This window comes from Coturnix japonica, chromosome 1 (genome assembly GCF_001577835.2).
Source record: "Coturnix japonica isolate 7356 chromosome 1, Coturnix japonica 2.1, whole genome shotgun sequence".
In the NCBI taxonomy this organism is placed as follows: Eukaryota; Metazoa; Chordata; class Aves; order Galliformes; family Phasianidae; genus Coturnix; species Coturnix japonica.
This window is the reverse complement of record NC_029516.1, coordinates 36,145,723-36,168,837: the sequence shown is the minus strand read 5'-3', so window position 1 is coordinate 36,168,837 and position 23,115 is coordinate 36,145,723. Positions and strand designations below refer to the sequence as shown.

The 23,115-nt window shown below is 37.5% G+C and overlaps 1 protein-coding gene across 1 annotated transcript in view; it reads right to left on the bottom strand.

The window, feature by feature from the left end:
- OTOGL (otogelin like) overlaps positions 1-23,115 on the bottom strand; it is a 94,703-nt gene that overhangs the window by 39,030 nt on the left and 32,558 nt on the right. Inside the window, exons 26-31 of the mRNA XM_015857310.1 lie at positions 11,613-11,747; positions 10,978-11,124; positions 9,713-9,832; positions 7,132-7,248; positions 4,284-4,440; positions 4,126-4,152 (exon numbers count right to left, since the gene is read on the bottom strand). Of these exons, the coding sequence (XP_015712796.1) occupies positions 4,126-4,152; positions 4,284-4,440; positions 7,132-7,248; positions 9,713-9,832; positions 10,978-11,124; positions 11,613-11,747 (703 nt within the window). The remainder of the gene's footprint in view (positions 1-4,125; positions 4,153-4,283; positions 4,441-7,131; positions 7,249-9,712; positions 9,833-10,977; positions 11,125-11,612; positions 11,748-23,115) is intronic.

The following is a 23,115-nucleotide window of genomic DNA, read 5'->3' as shown; positions in this document are numbered from 1 at the left end:
AAGGAAGGAAGGTACAAAAGAAGAAGGAAAGAAGGAGGAAGGAAGGAAGGAAGGAAGGAAGAAGAAGGAAGGAGACAGGAGGACCAGGAAGGAAGACACGGAAAGAAGGAAGGGAAACAGGAAGTAAGGAAGAAGTAGAAGGAAGAGTTAGAAGCGAAGAGAAGAGGAAGAAGGAAGAAGGAAGAATTACCAGGACAAGGAGGAGAGAGGAAGGAAGGAAAGGAAGGAGGAAGAGGAAGAAGAAGAGAAGGAGAGGAAGAAATGAGGAAGAAGGAAGAGGAAGGTAGAAGGCAAGCAGCCGCGCCCCAGAGGGTCTATTGTTCTTTGACGATGCTCTCTTAATCATCTTATTCATAATCGAGGATGAGGGAAATGGTAAGTGCATGCCTCAGCAAGTTTAGCTGATTGACACAAGCTGAGTTGGCTCTTGCAGTCTGATACGGTGGAGGAAACAGGGATGCCATTCAGAAGGTACCTTGACAGGTGAAAGCTGGCTCTGGTGAACACCTTAATGAGGCTTCAACACGGCAAAGTGCAATGGTTTGTTGCACTCTGGGCCGAGGATTAAAGAACCCAAGCACCCTGTACAGCTGGATGAGTGTCCTTGAGAGCACTCGTGAAAAAGACCTAGGATCCTGATAGATGAGAAAGCCTTAACATTGACAGCAGTGCGCTGTGCAGCCAGAAAGCAAAGGGATCTGGCAATCCATTAAGGGTGGCGCAGGATAGGGATGGTGATCGTCCCTCCTCTACTTTCTCTATAGTGAGGCCCCATCTGGCAGTACTGTGTTCAGTTTGAGCCCAGTTACAAAGAAAGATATGAGATTTTGGAAGGGTCTCCTTCCGAGGGAGCACCAAAGATTATGATCAGGGATGGGGAGCCACCCCTAATGAGGAAGGCTGGGGGAGTTGGGTTTTTCTTTGTTCTGCAGCCTGAGAAGAGAATGATTGCGGGTGACATCAATTCATTGCAGCCTTTCAGACTAGAAGAACTATCAGGGGGAGAGTAAACTCGTGAAAGGGCTGATAATAGCAGGACTAGGAAATGGTTAAGTTGAAGGAGAGATTAGGTGGATTAGGGTAAGTTTTTTACTAAATGAGTGGTTAGATGTCCTGGACAGGCGACCATGAGGTTGTGGATGCCCCAGTCTTGGGAGGTGGTCAAGAACCAGGTTTGGACGGCGCCCTGAGGACTGATCTAGTTGCAAGTGTATGTTTGTGGCCATGCTAGGCAGGCGGGTTAAACTACATGAATCCTTGAGTCCCTTTTCAACCCGGTAATTTCCTTGTAGATCTGCTGATACTGTGGAAGGTAAGTAAGAAGAGGAAGAAGAAGGAAAAGGAAGAAGGAAGGAGAAGGAAGGATAAAGAAGGAAGGAAGGAAGAAGGAGAGGAAAGGAAGAAGGAACGGAAGGAGAGGGAAGAAGGAGGAAGAGAGGAAGGAAAGGAAGAACGAAGAGGAAAGGAGAAGGAAGGAAGGGAGGAGACAAGAAGGCAAAGGAAAGGAAGGAAGAAGGGAAGGAAGAAGGAAGAAGGAAGGAAAAGAGGGAAGGAATAAAAGAAAAACAAGGAGGAAGGAAGGAAGAGGAGAAAGAAAGAAAGAAAGAAAGAAAGAAAGAAAGAAAGAAAGAAAGAAAGAAAGAAAGAAAGAAAGAAAGAAAGAAAGAAAGAAAGAAAGAAAAGGGGGGAGGGGGGGGGAAGGAAGAATAAAAAAAGATTTTAAATTATAAGAGTGTGATTGAACTTTTGGTAGCAGTCTTGCTATAGGAGTTGCCTAGTTCATTTCTTCCCACAAAACACTTGCTTCTGTTCCTCTGCTGCCCCATTTATTATGACATCCTAAGTGCTTCGGCAGTAAACTGATCGTACTGAGAAATAACCAGCTAAATTCTCCAGTCTGGTTCAGCAAACAGTCATCCAAAAGTTCATGCCAATACAGCAGTGACAACTTCAGCCAGTACTGCTGCCAGAATGCTGGTGGCCCAACCATGCCCTAGACATCCTATAAAAAAGTCCTAAAGGTATTTATGCTGGGCTGGAAAGGTCAACAGGGTTATATCCAGATATAACAGCATGAGTCCTTGCCACTATACTCCAGTTAAAGAACCAAGAGCAGCATACTTCTAAAATCTTGCCTTGAGTGAGTAATAAACAAGATCTGTAATTTTTGTGAAGGGTTTTAATCCTTTAATCTTAGTGGGGGGGGGGGGAAATGTATCACCTTCATAGTGTAGCACAGCTCTCTCCAGTATGACTTTCAAGAGGGAAGTATTTCTCATAATAATGAGATTTGGCTCCACTAGAACTTAAACACTACTTTCTGAAGAACACTGCAAGAAAATAAATACTGCTTTTATACTGAAATTATGCTGGAGCTCACATGCTTAGGAAGTTTGCAAGCTTGTCACAAAGTGACTCCTTCTTATATAAGTGACAAGTCAATTACAGTGTCTTCATCCTTAATCACTGGATGTTTACCTCTACATATTAACATATTTCCTTTCCCCGTAATTTCAGCAAAAGCAGTAATGAGCCATAACAGAGGAAGTTTTCTTAGTAGCAGACTGCTACTAAAAAAATACTAAATATTATTTATTATAATTATTATAAAGATTAAACTTAGTATAATCAGAAATTCAGTATGTCTGCACGATTCATTCTTGAGAATACTTAAGTTTTGCACCAAAGACAACTAGTTCAGTGAGGAGAGAATGCAGATGTTAATAACCATGTATAACCTTGTAAGTTGTACAATGTGTTAATATTAAAATCCCTTATTGTGAGATTGCCTGTTTTTATTTACATGGGACAACGCCCAAGAAATACATGGGATATTGCACAGAAAATAAACACATTTAGATATGCATAGCAGAAGAGAATGGAAATCGTTTTGTCATTGGAAATCATATAACACAGATACAATTCAAAACACAAGATGTTTTGAATAATCTTGACATCTTATTTTTGAAAGAGTCTTAATAAAAGAAAAAGGGAACACGTGTGTGTCCTGACTGATTACTAATTGATTAATAATATGTAATTACAAAACCAAAATAATTAACAGTAATGATGGGCTTCCCAAATCATCAAACAAATAGTTCATGTTATGACAGCTCATATGCAACATCTAGTTTTCACATATTTTACCTTTTTCTGACAGGTACTGTACTGAGCTAACAAACACAGGCAATGGCAAAAAGTATTTTTCTGCAGACTCATCCTGTGGAACTCAAGAATGCAAGAGATGTGTTCATACACACTTACCTTCAGTGGTATTTTATGGCCTCTGACTAAGCAGAGGAAAAGGCTGCAAAAATAGTCAGTATAGTGACATAATGATATTAAAAAAGAAATGAATATGTGGCTAATGATATATTTGTCACCTCTCCTTTCTAATTTGATCTGAAGGTCCAGTAAGACCAAGCAATAGTGACTAAGCAATCCTACCATAGGGAATGGGAGCACAGAAATGAGATGACTGCCAACACTGCTTCATCTTACAGAGTCTCTTCTCAGCACAAGTTACAAGGAGGGTTGCTTTCTGTGTGCATCATATCATGTTTTCTCTGAGATGCCAGATGCATGGCTTTACTTACAAGAAAGATGTTAGCTTCCATACTCCCCCTGTCTCTGGACATAGAGCAGAAAGATCCAAGGAAACTTGCTTTGCTTAACATACTGAGCACACTGAACTCACATATCTAAATCAGGAATACAAAAAATCCCTTCTAACCAGCTAAAGAGAGATACTACCACAGGATACGTTTTTCATGATTAGCCAGAATTAAGCAGTATAAGAAAAGTATTGCTTGGGTTTCACTTTTTAAAAGAAAAACAAACTATATTGGGGAAAGATAAATATTTCGGAATAGCATAGCACAAAAGAAAGATGATAGAAAGTATGTCAAAGATATCTTCCATACACTAGAATGGCCACTGTAGGAAATTATATTTTTTGAAGTGGATGGTGTGTAACTAAATGCTTTATAAATACAGATTTGTTGTTGGAATCAAGGAGTACAGATTTGTTTCTAGCACATATCTAGGTAGCATGCTAGCAGAGTTAAGGGTATTCAACAATAATAAATGCTAGGAGGAATGAAAGTAATATTATGCACTACATACCTTGATTATAATATTCACAGTCATAAGCTAAAAGAAAAAGGAAACAAGAATGTTGTTATTATAAAGTAAAACAGAAATCACTCTTATCTTCTGGGGTCAAATATACCCACTCCCTTTCTCTGGTTGGACTGTGGTGTGAGGCCATCCCATGTACATACCACAGAGTGAAGGAGATCTCCAGTGAATCACCGCTCCATGCTGGCAGCACTTGTGGGCATAAGCTGCAATACTGGTACACAAACACTCGCAGTCCCCACCAAGATTGCAGTTACAAGTGTCTGTATGACAGTTCTTGACAAAAGAAGTCACATCAATCTGGAAAAAAGAAGGTGGGGAGGGGCACGTGACTTGATTCGTGTTGCACCATTTCCAGCAGAAAGATGCAAGGAAGGATCAACTGAAAGAATTCAACACAAAAATGTGGCATTTACTAAGATTTAGTACCTATGTTACAGACAAAAGGAAAATTTTAATCAATTCCTTTTATCAAGTAAGACTGTCCGCATTCTTGCTGTTCATTGACTCTAAAGAGCACGATGAAGACAGTTATATGTTTTCATAAGGCAAATGCTGCCACCTATAGCCATCCTGTTAGCTTTGCATGAAGAACAATAAAATCAGAGCTGCAACTCTGATTATTGAGTACTTAACACAGTAATTTGACTGGGGCCCTTGGTCAGGGGAAGCAAGCTTAGGCACACATCTGACATTTTACAACATACTTAGCCTTCAAATCTTCATTAGCTGAGGTACTCAATTCCCCATTCTAAAATCCCTCGAATTAAGACAGCGATGCTGACTTCTCAGGTTTAGATAGGCTATTTATTTAATGTTGAGCAAGATATCAAAAAAAAACCTGTTCTCATTCAACACATTGAATCTTTAAAACAATGTTTCTCTTCAGTTTGAATTCATTTATAGACTCTAATCTGTCTCAGCTGTAGAGCATCCCAGTGGCACTCATCAGATTGCACAAACACCGTCACAGCAACAAGGCAGCGCTATCTAACACTGAGACAGCTTCTCACCTGGCAGTTGCTGGATGCTGACAGAGATAAGATGACTGTTCTGCCTTTAGTGCTTGGAGAGAGATGCCATTTTACTTTCATTCTTTTTTCTAATTTTAGAAACAGAGATACCACTGGAGTGGGGACATGAGCCATTGAAAATGGCTATAGCACCTTAGCAGAAATTACTAAACAGCACAGTAGCTTCAGATTTCATCCTTTCTTCCATCTGCAGCACCTTATCATGACAATCTGGGAGACTCGGACTGAAGCTCCTTTTGAGTTCAAGAGCTATGGAAATTTTTCTTTCCATTCTTCAGCTGCTGAATTCAATGCTCATCTGAGTACTGCAGCCCGTAAGTCCTTTCCAGCCAGGGATGCAAAATTGTGTCCCTCTTAAAACTGGATTTTCCAGCCTGGGCTGAACTCTGAGGCTCAAAGTCCCAGGGCAGGAGCTTGTCTCGATGTACAAGAGCATCCTACACCACCCACACAGCAGGAGGGATTCTTCAAGAAAGCTGCTCTAACCACTACAAGACCCACCCCTACACCTTCTATTCCTCCTAGCCTTCCAGAGTCCTGCTGTGCTTATTTTACTGCTTTATTGTGTTTTGTGGTGGTTTTTTTTTTTTTGTAATTTTTATTTTTTCCCCTTGGCACCTGCTTGTGTAGGGAGTAGTCAGACAGGTATCTTTGAGAGGTCACTGCACCTTACCTTAAGAAGAGCAGTATTTTCACAAGTTCATGAATAGTTTGTAAAAATGCCTGGAAGATATCCAGGTATTTACAAGCTATATCAAGATGGATATGTGCGTATGAAAATACCTAAAAATGAATTAAAAGTCTTCTTTTGCACCTGACATGAATTTCTTGATATTAGTGTGCTAAATTCTCAGCATAATACCTGAAAATTTTAATAGGTAAGATAAAGAATGGAATGGGAAACATCTTCCTTTGAGTTATTGTAATATAGCTCCTTAAAAACTCACAAAAGTTCATTTTTATTTATTACTTTCCACTTTGAAAATACACTCATCACTGTGTTCTCAGGCACACGCTCAAAAAATTCTTTACATAGTAACCAAAGTCAACATCAATAAATCTCCTGGGTTAAGCTACTGCAACCTCCTCTTCAGGCAAATTCCTGACCATGTTAATATGAAACTTCAGTCCTGAAAGTCAGGAGATTCAGCTGCGACATCTACAAATCTCATTTTAGTGTTCATATTCATGAAGAAAACAGGAGAATGAAGCAAAATATCATAGTGATTCTTGCTTGCACATGTGTTAAGAAGCGCCTCCAATAACTGAATACCTTTGGGAGGCTCAAACCAGAAAGAGACATAGATACACGGAGCACATATTGCACTGGTAAAGGGTGGACTCCAAAGGGAAAAAGATTCCCACACGAATTATTGTTGTCCCTGTCTTGTCTAGGCTGAGCTTAAGGACAGGCTTGTAACTCAAGTTCCATGCTCAGCCAGGTAAGGAGTAGACACACTGTGTTGCAGAGTTTTGATCCAAAGCTAATAATAAGATGTTGGCCTTTTTAAAAAAAATACTGTATCTCTGAAGTTGAAATCTCACTTTCTCACAGTTCTTTCTGTATTTTGCAGGACAGTCATCTAAATAAAACAATTTTAGATAAGCTGGAGACACGCTACATGAATGCTTACTTTAAAAATCCACAATATACACAAAAACCTTAAAAATCACATTACCTATATAAATCAAAAATATAAACAAAACCAAAAGAGAACAGAACTCTGATTATCCCGTCTACTAACTCATGACTCCCAGTTACTGCTATAATATTTAGGCTCCACTTCTGAAAGGAACAAGGAGCTCTGCACAAACACAGCCCACACACACAGTTGCAGGGCTCTTCTTACTGTTCTCCGTGGCACTCAGACAGAGAGGAATGGCAAGAAGAAATTAATTGTTGGAATTTTAATATTTTCCTACATGAGAGCAAAACTGTCTTATTTAATAAACTTACCACATTGCGACAAGGTGCGAAAACATCACTGTACAAAATAGAGCATTCCTTTTTGGCATAAGGGAACTTGCTCTGATGTACCTCGCATGGTCTTAGTGTTTCATTTGGGCTCTTGCACTCAAAAGCAAACAAAAACGACACAGTCATTTTATAAAAAGATGCATTTGCCATGGGTTCAGGTACACTATATTCATAATACAATTCAATACTTGCATACTGCAAAAACTAGAATAATGTTTACATGCTATTTTCTTTATCTTCCCCTTTCCCTGATCTGTTTTTATAATTGAAAACATTTGCACAAAACAGAATCTTTGTGTTTTGTTCTGAAGTACTAAAATGTTCCTGCTGTCTGCTCAGCACATTAAGACAAAATGTTTTCTTTGTGACACATTATAATCATTACCAGAGCAACCAACTGTAACATCACAAACAAATACATGGTCCAAATCCATCCCTGGTGGTTTTGTACTGACTTTAAATGGAGGCACACTACAGATGGCTGTAGCCCTGTAAGTTCAAATAAAGCAGTTGTAGGAAGAGAGCAACACATAAAAAATGAGTCAAAGTTCATCGTGATAACTCAAAAGTGTCTGAGATATAATTCCCTCTCTTTAAGTCTCTCTTCAAGAAGAAAAACAAGTGGATAGAAAAATATAACCAAATGGCACTTAGCTCTAAGAACATAATTTCAACCAAAAGCATACTCCCTTGCTACAACAGAGGAGCTCAGGAGGCAGCAGTGAGAGACCCACACACAGCATTGGGTTACTCTTATGATGCTGTGTGGGGATGTGCTCCTGGCAGCAAGAAACCCTGCAATCATCCCATTTCTCACTGTGCCAATGGCAGCATACTCCCCAGCAGCTGAGTTGTCAGGTTCTAGGCCGACAGCTACCAATTATGCTTTTCCAGTGTTTACCATGCAGAAAAGATGATCAAGATACATCTCTGCAAGGGCCAGAGGTCCTTTCTGAAAAGTGCCCTAACAACCTACTGTGAAGGCAGATTCAGTGCCAAGCCTGGCTAAGTACAGGCTGCCTGCTAGGCCAACACTGAATTCAGGCCCTCAGTGTTCTGGCAGCCTTGGGGACAGGAAGATTACATGAGGTTTTACAAAAATGTGTGGCTACAAAGAGCAAGTGCAAGTCTGGGTTGCTTAAGCTAAGGTTGTAACATCCTCAAAGTTCATTGTAAGATTCAAGGTGTGCAAACACTGCACAAGAAGCCACTGATCTGAAAATTTAAAGTAATACATTATGGGATAGAAAGCAAAAAGAGAACCCCAAGATTTTTACAGAATAAAATCAAAAGCATTCCTGTTACACTTGCTTCTACAGGTATGCTTTTTAAAGGGAAGTGTATGAACAGAGCTTATCTCTGGGACCCTTCCTCATACCCTGCCAACACTGGCTCTGGTCACAAAGACAACAGTTCCAGTCCTCTGTTAAGTGACAGGAGACCACAACTCTTTCTGTCCTTTTGAGGCCAAACCTAGTCCTTCTATGATCCTACAGAACATTCGAGAGTATTGCTTTTGTTCTCTTTTATTGATACTATTACACTTCATATAAAGTATTTATGTACTTTATGTACCACCTTCTAGATGAGCAGCAGAACTACAAGCACATCTCTTTTGCTTGCTCACACAACTTAAACATTTTATGAAGTGTAGAATAGATCCAAAAAGGGGAGATTGAGAGAGATAAACCTAAAATGCTTTCTTTGAAAGCAGAAAGTGATATTGTATTCTTTCATGAGGTTAGAGATATTGGTTCAATTTCCTGCTCTGAGTAAGGGAGAGAACAGATTAAAAACTGTGTCTTTCAGATATCCCAATGAAATGTTTTGCAAATACTGATTTATTAGCAAGTTCATGAGGCAATAAGATCTTTCTTCTTCTTAGCACATATGAATAAAATAATTCTTCTGTGTTACAAAACCCGGTTGCAGTATCTACACTACAGCTTCCTCCCTCCTATGAAATCTACTTTCCACTATGGGTTATGCCTGATGCTTTTTCAAGCTAAGTTTTATAATTTCCTCAGCTTATCTTCTGTAGACTGATGAATTTTAACTACATGCTGCACAGAAAGTCCCTCATGCACTTGCTTGTAAGCAGGCAGCCTCATGGGGCTGATGACCATCGTTTTTTCTCCAGTGTTCAGATCCTGTTTACTTTCAATAACCCTATGCTTCCAAGATCAGACAAATGACGATTTTAAAACTGGACTGATCCTATATGTCAAAAGCAAACTAAATTTTGGGTGGTTCTGAAGTTGGCAATTCTCATAGGTTCCTTTTAACTGAGAATATTCTATGATTCTACAAAATCTGTAGAAAATTGAAATCCAGACAGCTATATTAACTATTTTATTTAGGGATCAGTGTATTTTTACCTGAAAATACTGGATGGTTTCATCTAAATTTAGCATATGTTTGTTACAGACATAAAAGTTCTAATATGTATGATGACTCAGAATTCAGAAAATCCCTATATTTCATATACTCGTACTGTATTCATTTATAAATTAGAATTATTGGCTTTTTATTTTAAATTTTTACTGGACATAGGACTTACCTGTCCTAACACCCAGCTGTCTCCAAATACCTGTGCATTCCTCACCTCCATGTTGTTTGAAGTAGTCAGGTCGTTTGAAGTGTATTTGTCAAAATTTCCGCACAAACCTGCCAATTTACCCTAAATGAGAAAAAGGATGTATTTTTTACATATCCTAGTAGTAATAATCAGTTTGGACTACAATATTCTTAAGCTGAAGAAGGTGAATGAAACTCTGTGTCTGTGCCCACATATGCAGCTTGTAGACGTAAGCCCCCTGCTTATTATTCTGTAAAACAGAATAAAAGATATATTTGTTCTTTATCTGTATTGATGGCTGATAAATCAGCAAAGTAAGTATTTTCTGCCCATAGGGACAAAAGCCTACAATGATGTTGCTTTAAAATGAGAGTAAATGGTTACTGAAACGTTGTCATTGACTCCAAAATATCTGATTTATATTTTTTTTTCTAGCATGAAGCCCTTTCATTTTCATTTCTTTTACAGAAAAGAGCTTCTTCTCAATTCATGAAATCACTGCAGTGGTGAAGCAGGGATGTAATTACTGAATTTGCCTATAAAGTTACTACATCAGGACCCAGAGACTGAGTCACAGATGCACAACGGCAGATGTTGATGTAGAGAATGAATAAAGAGCAACTGGCAAGAGAAAGAGCCTCATATTCTTCCCTGCATCATGCCCTTAACACTGTCACAGTATACTTATGTGGTGTAAATGTCAGTTCTTGTCTAGATCCTTTCCTGTATCTCCTTTTTTTTTTTGTTTGTTTTTTCTTTTTAATTTATACTCAAGAAACATCAACTGCTCATCTCAGCAGCCTCATCTGCAACTCAGGGTTCAGTTCTACCGTTAGCCTAATACAACCTGTGTTGTGTTACCAGCCCTCTTCTACACTGAGAGCAATGTATTTACTGCAGATTCATTACTACTGTTCTCAGAAACTCAGAAAATATGTGAGGTAACTCAAATCTAATCCTCTTTCCCCACTCCTTAACATAGAGTCAAAGTTCAGTCACTGTACACCTTCACGGTTACAATGTGTGGAGCAATAAACACACACATAGGAACTACCCCTTTCCCTTTAGGACTCCAGTCACTAGATCACATTCTCAGTCATCTTGCCGGGAAAATGCTAGCAGCTGTTGAATCGCTGTATCGTTAGGAAAGCTAGTCAAGAAGAAAAGGTAATCACAGCAATTCCTGAAGATATCACACTAACAACACTGAGAACTACATAATATGTCAGGTTTTTATTTTGGCTCACCTTCCATTGAGGTCCAACTTTAACATGCATCATGGTTTTCTTATCCCACAGAATTGTAATATCCAGTTCCGGAAAGTGTATCACAGTATAATATCCAGCCACCCAAAGCTGGTACTTAGATTTGTTTTCCTGTCCCCTCAAGGTACTCTGGCCAAAAAAAAAAAAAAAAAAAAAGGAAAAGGATATTCATATAAAACCTAGTAAAGTAATTCTACCACAGTGTACAGCCAATTAGTAATATAAAGTGTATACAAAAGCATGCTTTATCTGCACTGTATAACTGAATTTATACTATTACTAGAAATGTTTAATCCTGTCTTTTGGATCATTCAGGTTTACTTTTATTATGTACTTCGGTTTAACTTTCAAAACAAAATGTTGCAAAACAATTCTCAGCACGGTTTGACTCCCTGAGGTTCTAGATCAGTCTTCTTTGTATGACAAAAAAGAACTTGAAGAAAACAGTGAAAAAACCACTATTTTTTCCTGGGAGTTGATGCTTTCTCCAGGCCCAGGCACTTATACTGCATCAACACAGACTGGGAGATATTTTCCAAAAATATGTTCCTTTACAGTCATAACTTCAGAATAGTTATCTTGAAAGGCAACCCAAAAAAAGAACGAAAATAACTAACCTGCTTCTCAGAAAGTTCACTAAAATAAATCTCAGAGTCTCCAACAGCGATGAAAATATTCTTCGAGCAAACAATATCATTATCAAAGCACTTTTTGTTCTGAGCAATTATGGATATATTTGAGTTATCTGTGCTCTGCAACATGAAGAAGAAATCATCATTTTACTTACAGATTCAACTGCGCTTTGTTCCTGCATATTTATTCCAGCCTCCTCATCAAATAAGATAAACAACTTAATGTTTTCATATCTTTGAAATTAAATTCAAGAAAAAAACAATCAAGGAACTGTGTTTTAAATTCCAAGCTGTACCCTCAACAAACTCAGACTTTGGAGTTAAACAGAAAGAACTACTGCATCTAAGAGTGAGATCCTTTTCTAAGGACTTCACAAACTCATAGGATGATCTACCTCTAAAATAAGGGTCTGGTTTAGTTTTGTAAAACATGCTTAAATGTAGAATCCAAGACTTACTGCACAGTATGGTTGTCAAAATTGAGACATGTTATTAAAAGAGTTTTATTTTTGGACCAAGGTACTTAAGATCTAGCAGTTCATACTCCCAAAGCCAAGAAACCTTCCATCTGTCAGTAGTAGATAAAGCATTTTTTTCCTACAACCATCCATCAAAATTCAGAAACCCGTGAGTTATGCTCATTGGAGCAGGGAAACGTTTCTGCTGATAATTTGTTTGTGAGTGGGCATTTTAATAACTGTTCGGTTTTTTAACATTTAGAAGTATCATTTTCTCTGTTGTCTATTGATTTACTGGAGTGCTGGCATCTCACATTCAAATATAAGCCATGCTCTCCCAAGCCCATCTCTATTGGCTGTTCAGATTGCAAATTAATTTTGCATTCTGAGTACATAAAATTGCTTTTGCAATCTCACTCAACATATCTGTTCATTCACCTGCAGCTTCTGAGTTTCCTTCATACCTTTAGAGAAACACACGTGCACCCTGTAATTACCCATGCTAAGACTGGCATTGGAACAAAGGAGACCAGCAGAGTTGATAACACTTTTACTAATAAAAATAAATTTGAGTTACACTCATCATTTCATTTTTTCCCTCTTTTATTTCACTTCTGTACCAACACTTGCAAGTCAACAAGATGCAGTAACTACGCACAAGACATGAGAGAGGTATGTTCATAACATTAATATGTCAGTAACAGTGCTTCTGAAAACAGCTTAATTTTCAATCAAATTCAGTCCTACAGTCATTAGAGACCTGTGACAGATATGAAATAAAAATCCTGGAGGTGGCAAGCTCTGCGTATGAACTCTGAGTCATGCAGTCCCATAGGAGACACTTGGGCATTTCTAAAAACAGAACAGTGTTTAACTTCTCTTTTCACTCCCACCCTCCCTTAAGCCCTCTCTGAGAACATGACTAGCTAGAACTAATTGCAGATGCTAATGGGAACACTGGGCAAATGAAAACATCGTCTCTCAACAGCTAGCCAGTTCTGAGACCTCCTCCTGGCTCCAAGCAGTGTGCTTGGAGGTCTCCACTCATCCACAACAGGAGGGATTGCTGCCCTAGTTTGCTCCCTCAGCACCTCTCCCCAGAGCTTCAGTGTATCCCCGTTAGGCGCAGGGAGCACACCCCTGACTACTTATTCATTCTGTGCTTATCAGAGCTCAAGAATTAAAAAGCATATCAGCAATCATTTCTCACCAGTGAGAAAAACTGCATACAGAAAATATTCCTGCTGGAGGAAGCAGCTTGTTTTTTGTTTTTCTTTTTCCCCCAGTAAAAGTCAAGGTGGCAAGGCTGTTTTAAAGAACACTTTCAATCTGGAAAAAAAGAAAAAAAAAAAAAAGAAAAAAAAAAAAGAAAAGAAAAAGAAAGAAAAAAAGACAAAGTGTAGAGGAATTTTTCTTGCCATGCCAAAGTGCTACAACTTTGCATCGTTCACAAGCCAGAGGGTACTGCTGGCTGGCATATGGAAGACTCTACAAACGCATGCAATGAGCATAAGGTACAGGAAACTGCTAGCAAGCTTTATGTTACAATAACACCTGGGTTTAAGAAACAGGTGGGTTGTGTGCATTAGCAAAACAGCAGTTAAGGTGGGTTAGGTAAGGACAAGATGCCAGTGGTAAGGGCTATAAGACAGTAGCTCTTCACCACTTAGCAGTGAAAATCAGTTTAAAAGCAGTGGAAGCTTTAGGGCAGAGTGAACTTCATCTGTCCTGTTATGAAATTGTTTTAGGCTGCACTCAGAATAAAATTGGTCACTACCTTTTTGGGAAATACACTGTGTGTTAATTAAGCTATGCTTGCAGCTGGAGTCAATCCAGTAATTACTCGCCTTCGAGTCAGATAACAGCCCAAAGCATTTTTGGATTTATTGAAGGTGATGTGGTAAATTAAAAAGGAGACAAACTCATTAGTTTGGTAGATAGAATGCAAGCTGATCCATCCTACCCTGGCCAAGTGAAAAGTGAGCAAGGAAGATACTTCCCTGCCATGAGTGAGTTCAGAAAGGGGCTTAACTTGCAGTCTATGGGTCTAAATGATGCCTGGAACATCATGGGCTGATTTCATTGCAAAGATAATTCCTCTTCTTTTATCTTAGCCTTATTAAAAGAGGGTCCTCTGTGTTAATAGGGAAGCAATGACTTAATTGTAAGAAAAGAGATGGAGGGCTTTATTTTAAATAAGGATAGCTAATTCAGTCTACTTATCCTTCAGTAAAAATACACCTTTTTTGGCAATGAAGACAAGACTTTGGAGCAGCACTGGGTAGCTGTACTAGCTTTGCTAATTGAAACTGCTGCCTGTGCCTTCTGACAGTCCAGGCCAGTCCCTTCGGCTGAACAGCATCAACACATTCGAGGCACAAGTTTTTGTGTATTGCTGGGATTTGAGCCAAGGGTAAAAGTTGAGTTATATTTCAAGTTAACTCTGCAGCAGAGAGAAGGCTGGAGACAGGGAATGTTTTGCTGACCAAAGCCAGAACAGGGAGTCCTGAAGACGTGAAGTACTTCCTTACTCGTAGAACTGCACATTCATGTTAAATTACTGGAAATGGAACAGGATAGAAATGTAGAGATGGGAATACAGTGTGATGGCTTAGTAGAACTACAAGTAAAATAGACACTTAAGAAATAAAGCAGTTTCATCCAATAGTGAATATTCTGTACATTCTCTCTTTCCCTTTAAATCTTAGACCCAAGCCTAAATATGAAAACACATTTATGGATTACGTATCTCTTGTGGCTCAGTGCTTTCAAGATAAGGTTTACTTCATATACAGACCATTTCCATTCTTTCAATTCATCTCAATATTTAAAAAAAAAAAAAAAAAAAAAAAAAAGGTTCTTTTCCCAGTCATGTAGTGCCAACAAAATTCAAAGCTGAATTACTCCATTGCTGTGATGGTCATCAAATTAGTCTGTATCTGCTATATAAGCTATATATTTTAATGCTTACGTATCACCAATTCAGAAGAAAGGACTAGGATTACTTAGATAAAGTGAAGATTGCCTTTTACTGTTTGGTAAGACAGTGAGTGCTTGGAAAAAGCACTGTAGTTCTTAGGAACTGTGGCTTTGTGATAATGATTAAGTTCCATCTCTCTAAACTGTACTGGGCTGACACAGCTATACTGACCAGCCTTTGTCACTATTGTTGGAAGGATCTGAGTAGATACTAGGAATACACCTAATAAATAGCAAGGTAGTGGGGGGCACTGTTGCTTTTCTTTCCATCTTTCTTTTTTTCTTTCTTCTGTTTTTTTTTATTATTTTTTTTTTCACAGTCTCTTTCCAGGGCAGAGTTGCTCTTTACCTTTTTAGGTAAAATGCACCCGAAAGGGGATGTGCTACAGTTCATCATGTGAAACCTACTTACGCTGACAGAAACTAGAAATAAAATGGTTTTCCCACTGCAAGAGTATCTTCCCACGTAAATTACCATATCCAGCCTGTTCCAACTTAATATCAGTTTCTTTGTGATAACATGGAGTTGCCGAGCAACAAGGAAGACAGAGTCACAGATCTGGGCAGTCAGTCAAGGGCTCATTGTCAGTCCCTGCTTCTCAGAACATTCTTTTTCTAGACTTCACTGCATTTTTTTTCCATATTCCTTCCTGTACAAAAAGGCATCGTATTTCTGTCTTTTTTTTAAGCAGAGCTTGGGAATACTAGGGCTTATTTTTGATAGAAACTTTCTATTTCAATATCCCATTAGAAATTTATATCAACCAATAACAAAACCATGCACTGCTCTGTCATAGTCCCACACTGCAGCCTGGGAGAAGACAGTTCATAGGTGGCTACATTTATTTTCTTAGAAAGTGAGATTAGTGAGTAAAATCTCACTAATTCCATTACTGATAACCAGATTTTCCTTTTTTTCCTATGTGTATTTTTCTTTTCACATGCTAACATGAAAACTAGGATGTCCACAAAAGCATCTAGAGACATCAGAGAACTGGACAGAGGCAGATAAGCCCTGTTTTCCTTTTGTTTTCATGATCCATTAGAAGTTTGTATATTTAGCCACATTAACAAATATGTTGAAGAAGATCCAAATACAATGTAAAAATAGACATTAATTCAAAAATTAGAATTTTCTTTCTCCTTCCTGCATATTTTAAGAGAAACACTATTAGCTCAATTCAGATAAGCTTTTGGAAACTTCAGAATTAATTTGATTGCTGTTTACTGTGATGATCAGAGTTTCTTCTGAAGTAACACAGCATTTGAAACCATTACCTCAGCAAGACTGAGGCAAGGAGAAGTACATTAGCATCATGGGCTAATTTTAGTGAGCACTTAAGTACAAATACTAAAGTGTCTTGGAGAGCAGGCAAATGACTTGGCACCTGATGTGGTCTTTCTCTGTTAGCTCCTTATGCCATTTTACAGGGCTGTTCATCTCCAGATGGTCGGTGAAAACGTCAATTATTCAAAACACAGTCACGATTTACACCAAGAAGCACTTCTGATTGGAAGGTTTCTTTCTTTTTCTGCTATGATAGATTCCCCTCTACCATTTCAAAATTATATGGATACATTCTGTATAACTTTATTTAATCCCTCCTTCTGCACGCTGTTCAAATTTGTGTCATCAGTTTTGCCCATAGCAATTCAAACTTCGGAGCAATATTGTTCAAAGTCAGCAGATGGCACTGATACATGCTGTCTCAGTTTAGGAGGAAATCCACATGAGAGTTGAGTTACAACGCAGTAGGAAGGATAAGAAGTGATGCTTTCACAGGAGAAAGACAAGAAATGGTAATATTACTTATTTTCCCCCGATGTTCTGTATTTCTACACAAATGTTTTAAGAAAAGCACTAAGAATCTAAGAGCTAAATTGCTCATATGCACACAAATTATTTCATTTCCTCAGTACCTATGTCAGATTATGTGACATTTTCAGATAAAATCTGGCAAATAAACCTGCAATAAGCCCATGGGATGTGACACATTCCTACTAGTGCTGTACAGTTGAGTAGAGATGGAAGGGACAAACATCACTGAATAGAATCACTGAAAAAAACTGAAAAGGAGATTATCCCAGCTACCAACTCATTCTCAGACTACTTACAGGTGTCTGCTAAAGCTTTCATCTTTCTTTAAAAATGACTTCCCAAAATGATGAAATCCAAAAAGAATAAACTCTAAAGGACTCTTGAGAAAGATCCATTGCAAGTATGTGAATATTTGTACAAGCAGTAGGAAAGATAAATCATCATATCAGTTTTTCTACACTACACTGATATTTTGCAGTAATTTTTATAGTGGTGTAGAGTTGTTGAGTCTTCTGTGGTTTTGTCAATAATATTTTTAAAATCCAAATAAATGTCATAAGTCTACACCTAATAATTTGCAGTATGTAACAGGAAATGTTTTTCTTGATAAACTTCATAATGTTCTTTCCTAGTCAGCATTTCTACAGTTTTGAACTTTTTGATGAAATTAGGTAGAAATAGCTGGGACAGGTCTGAGGTATTTTTTATTATATATATTATATTTATATTATTATATTTATGTTATTATTTATATTATTATATTTATTATTATTATTATTTTTAAGACAAATGTAGTAAGATTTGGGAAGAGATCCTTTAAAACAGATTTCCTTTTCATTTACTTATTTAGCTTTGCCTGCTTGTATCAGATTTGGCTTCTGCACAGGTCACATCACTGCAATCCTTTTCTAATTAAAAATGAGATATCTTGAAGATTAAGGATTTGGGAACATTCAAGTATTTCTTTCCAAGTCACACTTTCTGAAACACAAGCTGTTCTTATATAGAAATCAGCAGCACAGTTGATGTCATTTTAAAATATCTAAATAATTACTAATAAGGGACTTGTTTGTATTGTACTTATATTGTTTTATTAATAAATGCATGATAAATAAAAACATTTTATTGCTGTTCATTTGTACTGATAAAGAATAACAGACTAAGAAAAAAGTAAGATGGGATATAATGGTGATAAATTTGTCTTTTCTGATCTCCAACAAACAAAGGTCTGTACACAATATCTGGAACTTCCAAAAAAAGTCCTTTTTTTATTATTATTTTAATTTAATGAACATTAAATGTGTTTATTTGTACTGCTCTAGGCTGAGGTTTAGTTTCCATGCATTCAGTAACAAAAATACTCATATCCTAAATTAAACCAGAGTAACTATAATGCCCATCTTGCGTAGCCTATCCAAGTTCCTGAGTGAGAGACCATAAAGTGCTAAGCAGCCCCTATGGGTGACTAGCCAGAGCACCCTCTTCCATTTCACTGCTGACAACATATTATACAACTTCCTGAAACAGCTGCAAGATGCTACTTTTTCCTCACCTTTTACTGCTATATCAGTAGAATGTGGGCATCAACCATCCACAAAACTTTACCCAGCACAGGTGACCTAACTGAGGCAGCCATTCTTATGGTGATCTGGCTTTTCCAATAGTGAATGGATTATATTTTAGAATCAGTATAGGCAAAGGGCTGATGATGAGCCTAGTAGCAGAAATCCAAGGTGAAAAGGTCACTTTCTTCAAGCTGAGAGGTTGCTACATGGCAAGGTGCTTAGAAAGAGGGTCTAATGTCTGAGTCAAACCATGCTCCTCCAAATTGCCAGCCTTGTGGCAAGAAACTTTGCCCAAGCCTTTCTTGGAAACCTTCCATGCTAATCTGCACAAACTGAAAGAAATCCTTCCTTTGTTGGAGGATAAAAGTGATTCATTCACTGCATAATTTAATGGTCTGAAGAATCAGGTGGTGGAGACAGAAAGGCATGTAGAGGTAACTGAGTCCAAAATCATTGATCTAGAGAAAATGGAACCAGAGCATAAATCCATTGCCAACTGTAATTAAATCTTCCGCTCGCAGATGGGATAGAACAAATGGAAAAACAGATACAACCAATGTTATCTGAGCTCTGAGCTGCCCAATTGAAGACTAGGATGGAAGAGATGTCTCCTGCAGGGATCTGGATACTGACCCTTGCTGAACTTCCAGAGACACTGAAAATAGGGGGCATCCTAGATTGATTTTGCTCTAAAATAATGGGACTGATAGAAAGCAAACAGTTGGTGTTTTTGCTACTAGATCAAGGCAAACTATTCACAGTAAATATTTTCCATGAAAAGTAGCCTGCATATTTTGGACATTGATTTGCACACAAATTGTCAAGAAACACATCACTATTTCTACACAGTTAATGTTGCTATAAATTACCTGGCAAGTATTCATGGATCTACAGACCTGGCATAAATGATGATGAAACATGTTACACAAAAATTAATTAATTAATTAATTATTATATGAGGAGACGTGAAATACAGGCTACTTCTACCTCTTCAGATGTGATGAGTAATTGAAGAATTGCTGCTTTGTGTAGGGTTGCTGCACCTTATATGCAATCATCTTTTAATGAATTTAGCAACCCAGATAAATACATCAGCAATTAACAGGTGAAATACAATCAGTGCATCAGTCAAATTCTGTATTAAGCATTTGAACAAGACAAGAAAGAACTAGGAGCTTCAAAGTTGTGTCAAGTTATAAAATAAAGCATATGCAAGAAAAGAGCTTCCTTACTGTTCTTCTCAAGGCAGACCAGCTATCTAGTACATGGGATTGCTTAGCAGTAGGGTAACAATTTGGGAAACTGTGGCATTGGCTTAGATCATGCCTGTTGTGTTAAATAAATCTCTTTCTCAACAAAAGGGTTCCCATGCGGTGTCTTTCGACCCTTCTTATTGGCATAACAAGTCAATTATTTCGTCAGATATCTGATGTTGCTTTCCTGGTCCTTCAACACATTAAAACTAGTGGCAATATTGTCTTTAGAAGAGCCTTCATGGTTGCAACAAAAAGATTTTAAAAGTGGCTTTAAGATGGTGAAGAAAACAGTCCCTCTGAACTATTCCTTGAAGACTTCCCCAAACCAGAGAGCATATAATTCTGTTTCTTGAAAGCGAACAAGTCTGAGGGGCTCTGAAGTGCAAACATATTGATCATATAAACCTCAGTACATAATTTATTGAACTGCAGGACTGGAAACCACCATAAATGTAGAAAGAAGACCAACGTATGTAATAGAAAGATAGTAATCCTACTGTAAAAGCTAAATTCCTTTGCAACGGGCAAGTGGAAGAATTATATAAGAGCTACAAATAATACTAATTAAAAGTTTGCTAGAATGTAACCTCACTTTGTTTGGGAAAGAATGCAGTATCGCTGAAGACAGAAGACAAGCAGGAAAGTGCAGGAAATTAGGGTATTTAAATATTTTTAATCAGGTTGCCATTATTTCATCAATACTGTCTGTGTAAAACAAAGTGTTTACACAATCTAAACTGATAATAGAACAACTAGTTGGTTTTCTGAGGTTTTCTTGACGTGTTGGTTTTGTTGTTGGTTTTGTTGTTTTTTTTTCTCCTTTCAAATTACTGAAGCAGATTTCAAAATGTTAGAAGCAAATACTGATGTATTCTCTGTGAATGTCACCTATACATACAGAAACTTTACTTTACTCCTCAGTGTGTAACTCCTAACTTCTTGCTATCTTGTCATGAAACATTACTGCCCTAACATTCTTGATTGCTGCATTAAATAGTTGTGGTCATTGTCTGATTAACGCATGTATGTATGTTGAAATAGTTATACGGGGCTTTTTCATTCACCTACTATTGCCTCAAAAAACATCTGAAAGGAGATGTTAAAAACAAAGTTTAAAGTTTCATAATTGGCTGAAAGTCAATACTTGATTTTTCCTCCACCGGAGCACAAGAGTTCTTTATTGAAAACATAATAGATAGTAAGGATGACTTCTTTGTTTAATACAGTGACAAATTGAAGGGCTGTTCAGACATATCACATTCAGGGAGGCTAAAAGCCAAATAAAACTCTGTGTACTTGTGAAGTGGATGGGAACGGTGTTTTATCCTGCCACTGAGGACACTGGATCCAAATGATAATTCCTGGACTCAATCCTATGTCAAAGTATTAGTATGTCAATAAATTTATTGTAGTTTTAGTTTTTGTTATTGTACCACTATGGCATCTTTGTTTAGAGTATTAAGATAGCAGAGATGAAATGGTCCAGTTCCCACAGGAAAAAAAAATAGGAAAATGATTACAGGGAAAAGGACAAAGTTATTACAGTGTTTTATATGTGTGTTATATACACATTATTATGGTCACGTCAGTTTAAATTTCAGATTTTTGATGAGCCTTTTACATGTTATCCATAAAAATCAAACTCAAAACAGTACTGAAAAATACCAGTAAATCAGTGAATTTTGCACTAGTAACTGTCAAATCTGTGATGCACTGTAATACCTTGCAGGCAGGGAACCTGAAGAACACAGCACATACATAAGTTTATTTTTAAGCAAGAAATGTAAATATTGGTTTGTAGGATAAGTAGTGTGGTTTAGGAGACAAGGCTTCTCTGGACAGCTCTGCCAGGTAAGGCAATCAAACTTTGCAATTTCATATACTTCCCACCTTTCATCTGCCTTGTCTGTTTGGATAACAGGTCATAAGAGACAAGGCTCTCTAGTACAGATCCTGTATAAAGAGAAGCTCAAGGGTGATTCATTATATTACTTTGGCACTACTATGTATAAAACAACACTGCATGTGGACAAAATACAGCTTAGGATGATTAGAAAAAGAGAGTTAGGGAACCTTCTACTCTGTTGAAAGAGCACTTTGTTCACACTATCATGTCTGTGCAAATTTTAACTACATCAGTATGTGGTACAACTGCCCATACGTATGTCCTACCACTGTGGTGTAACTGTATGCTTGCAAATAAAACTCTACGTGAAATTAGAGGATGGATAACACCTTGGATTATCTCTCAGGTTGCCACTAGAAAGATGACAAATGCATCTGCCTCTTGTAAAAGTTGAATCCCTGCATATTAATAGGTAATTTAGTACCTATCTTCATGACAGCATAGCCACATTTTTTGCTATGTGCACTGATCTGCATTTTCCATTCTATCATGTAGAGTTTTCTGCTATAAAATATTCCTAAGTTTTTGGTGGTCTGCTTTTGTTTCAGCTGTTCAGACTGCTTCTGTATCATCAGCACTCTGTCAGCTCAATCCCCACAAAATCTTTTCAAAGTGGTTTCTGAAGATGTTGAACAAAGCTTTCAGCATAGATCCCCATGGGAAATCTATGAGCTCTCTCAGTTCTTTAAAAAAAAAAAAAAAAAAGTTATTTTTTCCTATCTAACTTTTCAGATTTAATTCATCTTCTAAAGTACATTCGGTGTCAACCTATTAGAGACTGGATTCTATAAAACATTTGTCAAAATCTGTCTCTGAAAGTTTCTAAGTCTGAAAATACACATGCTTTGAACTGATCACCTTTATCCATTTGCATATCATCTTTACTGAATAACTGAGAAGATTCAACTCATATAACATCTTTTTTTTAACAAAAAGAGCTCAATTATTCCCCAGTACCACGTTATTTATCTTTGTTATAATTTCAATTCATTTCCTTCATATGGAAATCAGATGTACTTGTCTATTCCTGCCAAATTCAGTCAAGGAGCCCTTTTAAAATATTTGGTTATACTCCCATCTTCCATTCCTCTGATTCCAGGGTTACACATCACATAGTTTATCAATTCTGTATTTTAGTTCCTTTAACGATCCTGGGCATCTGCCCACAATCCCATCTTCTAATTCTTTTTTTTTTTTTTTTTTTTGCCCCTAAAACTTTTCCAAATATTTCACATTTTAAAATGAGCCCAAAGACATATCATCTCTTCTAGACACACTTATGCAATGCTTGATTTGTAATCAACATTCCTTCAATATAAATCAAGTTTTCCACACACTAAAGAGTATAGAAAAATCATGAAAAAAAATTAAGCCATAGTTTCTTGTGTTAACTAAATATGAAGGAAAAATCTCTGAAAGCTGAAAAACAGATCTATGTAGGCAGCTGTTTCATCTCTTAGATTATCGTGTTCACCTGATGAAAGGACTATATTTGCAGTGTTCCA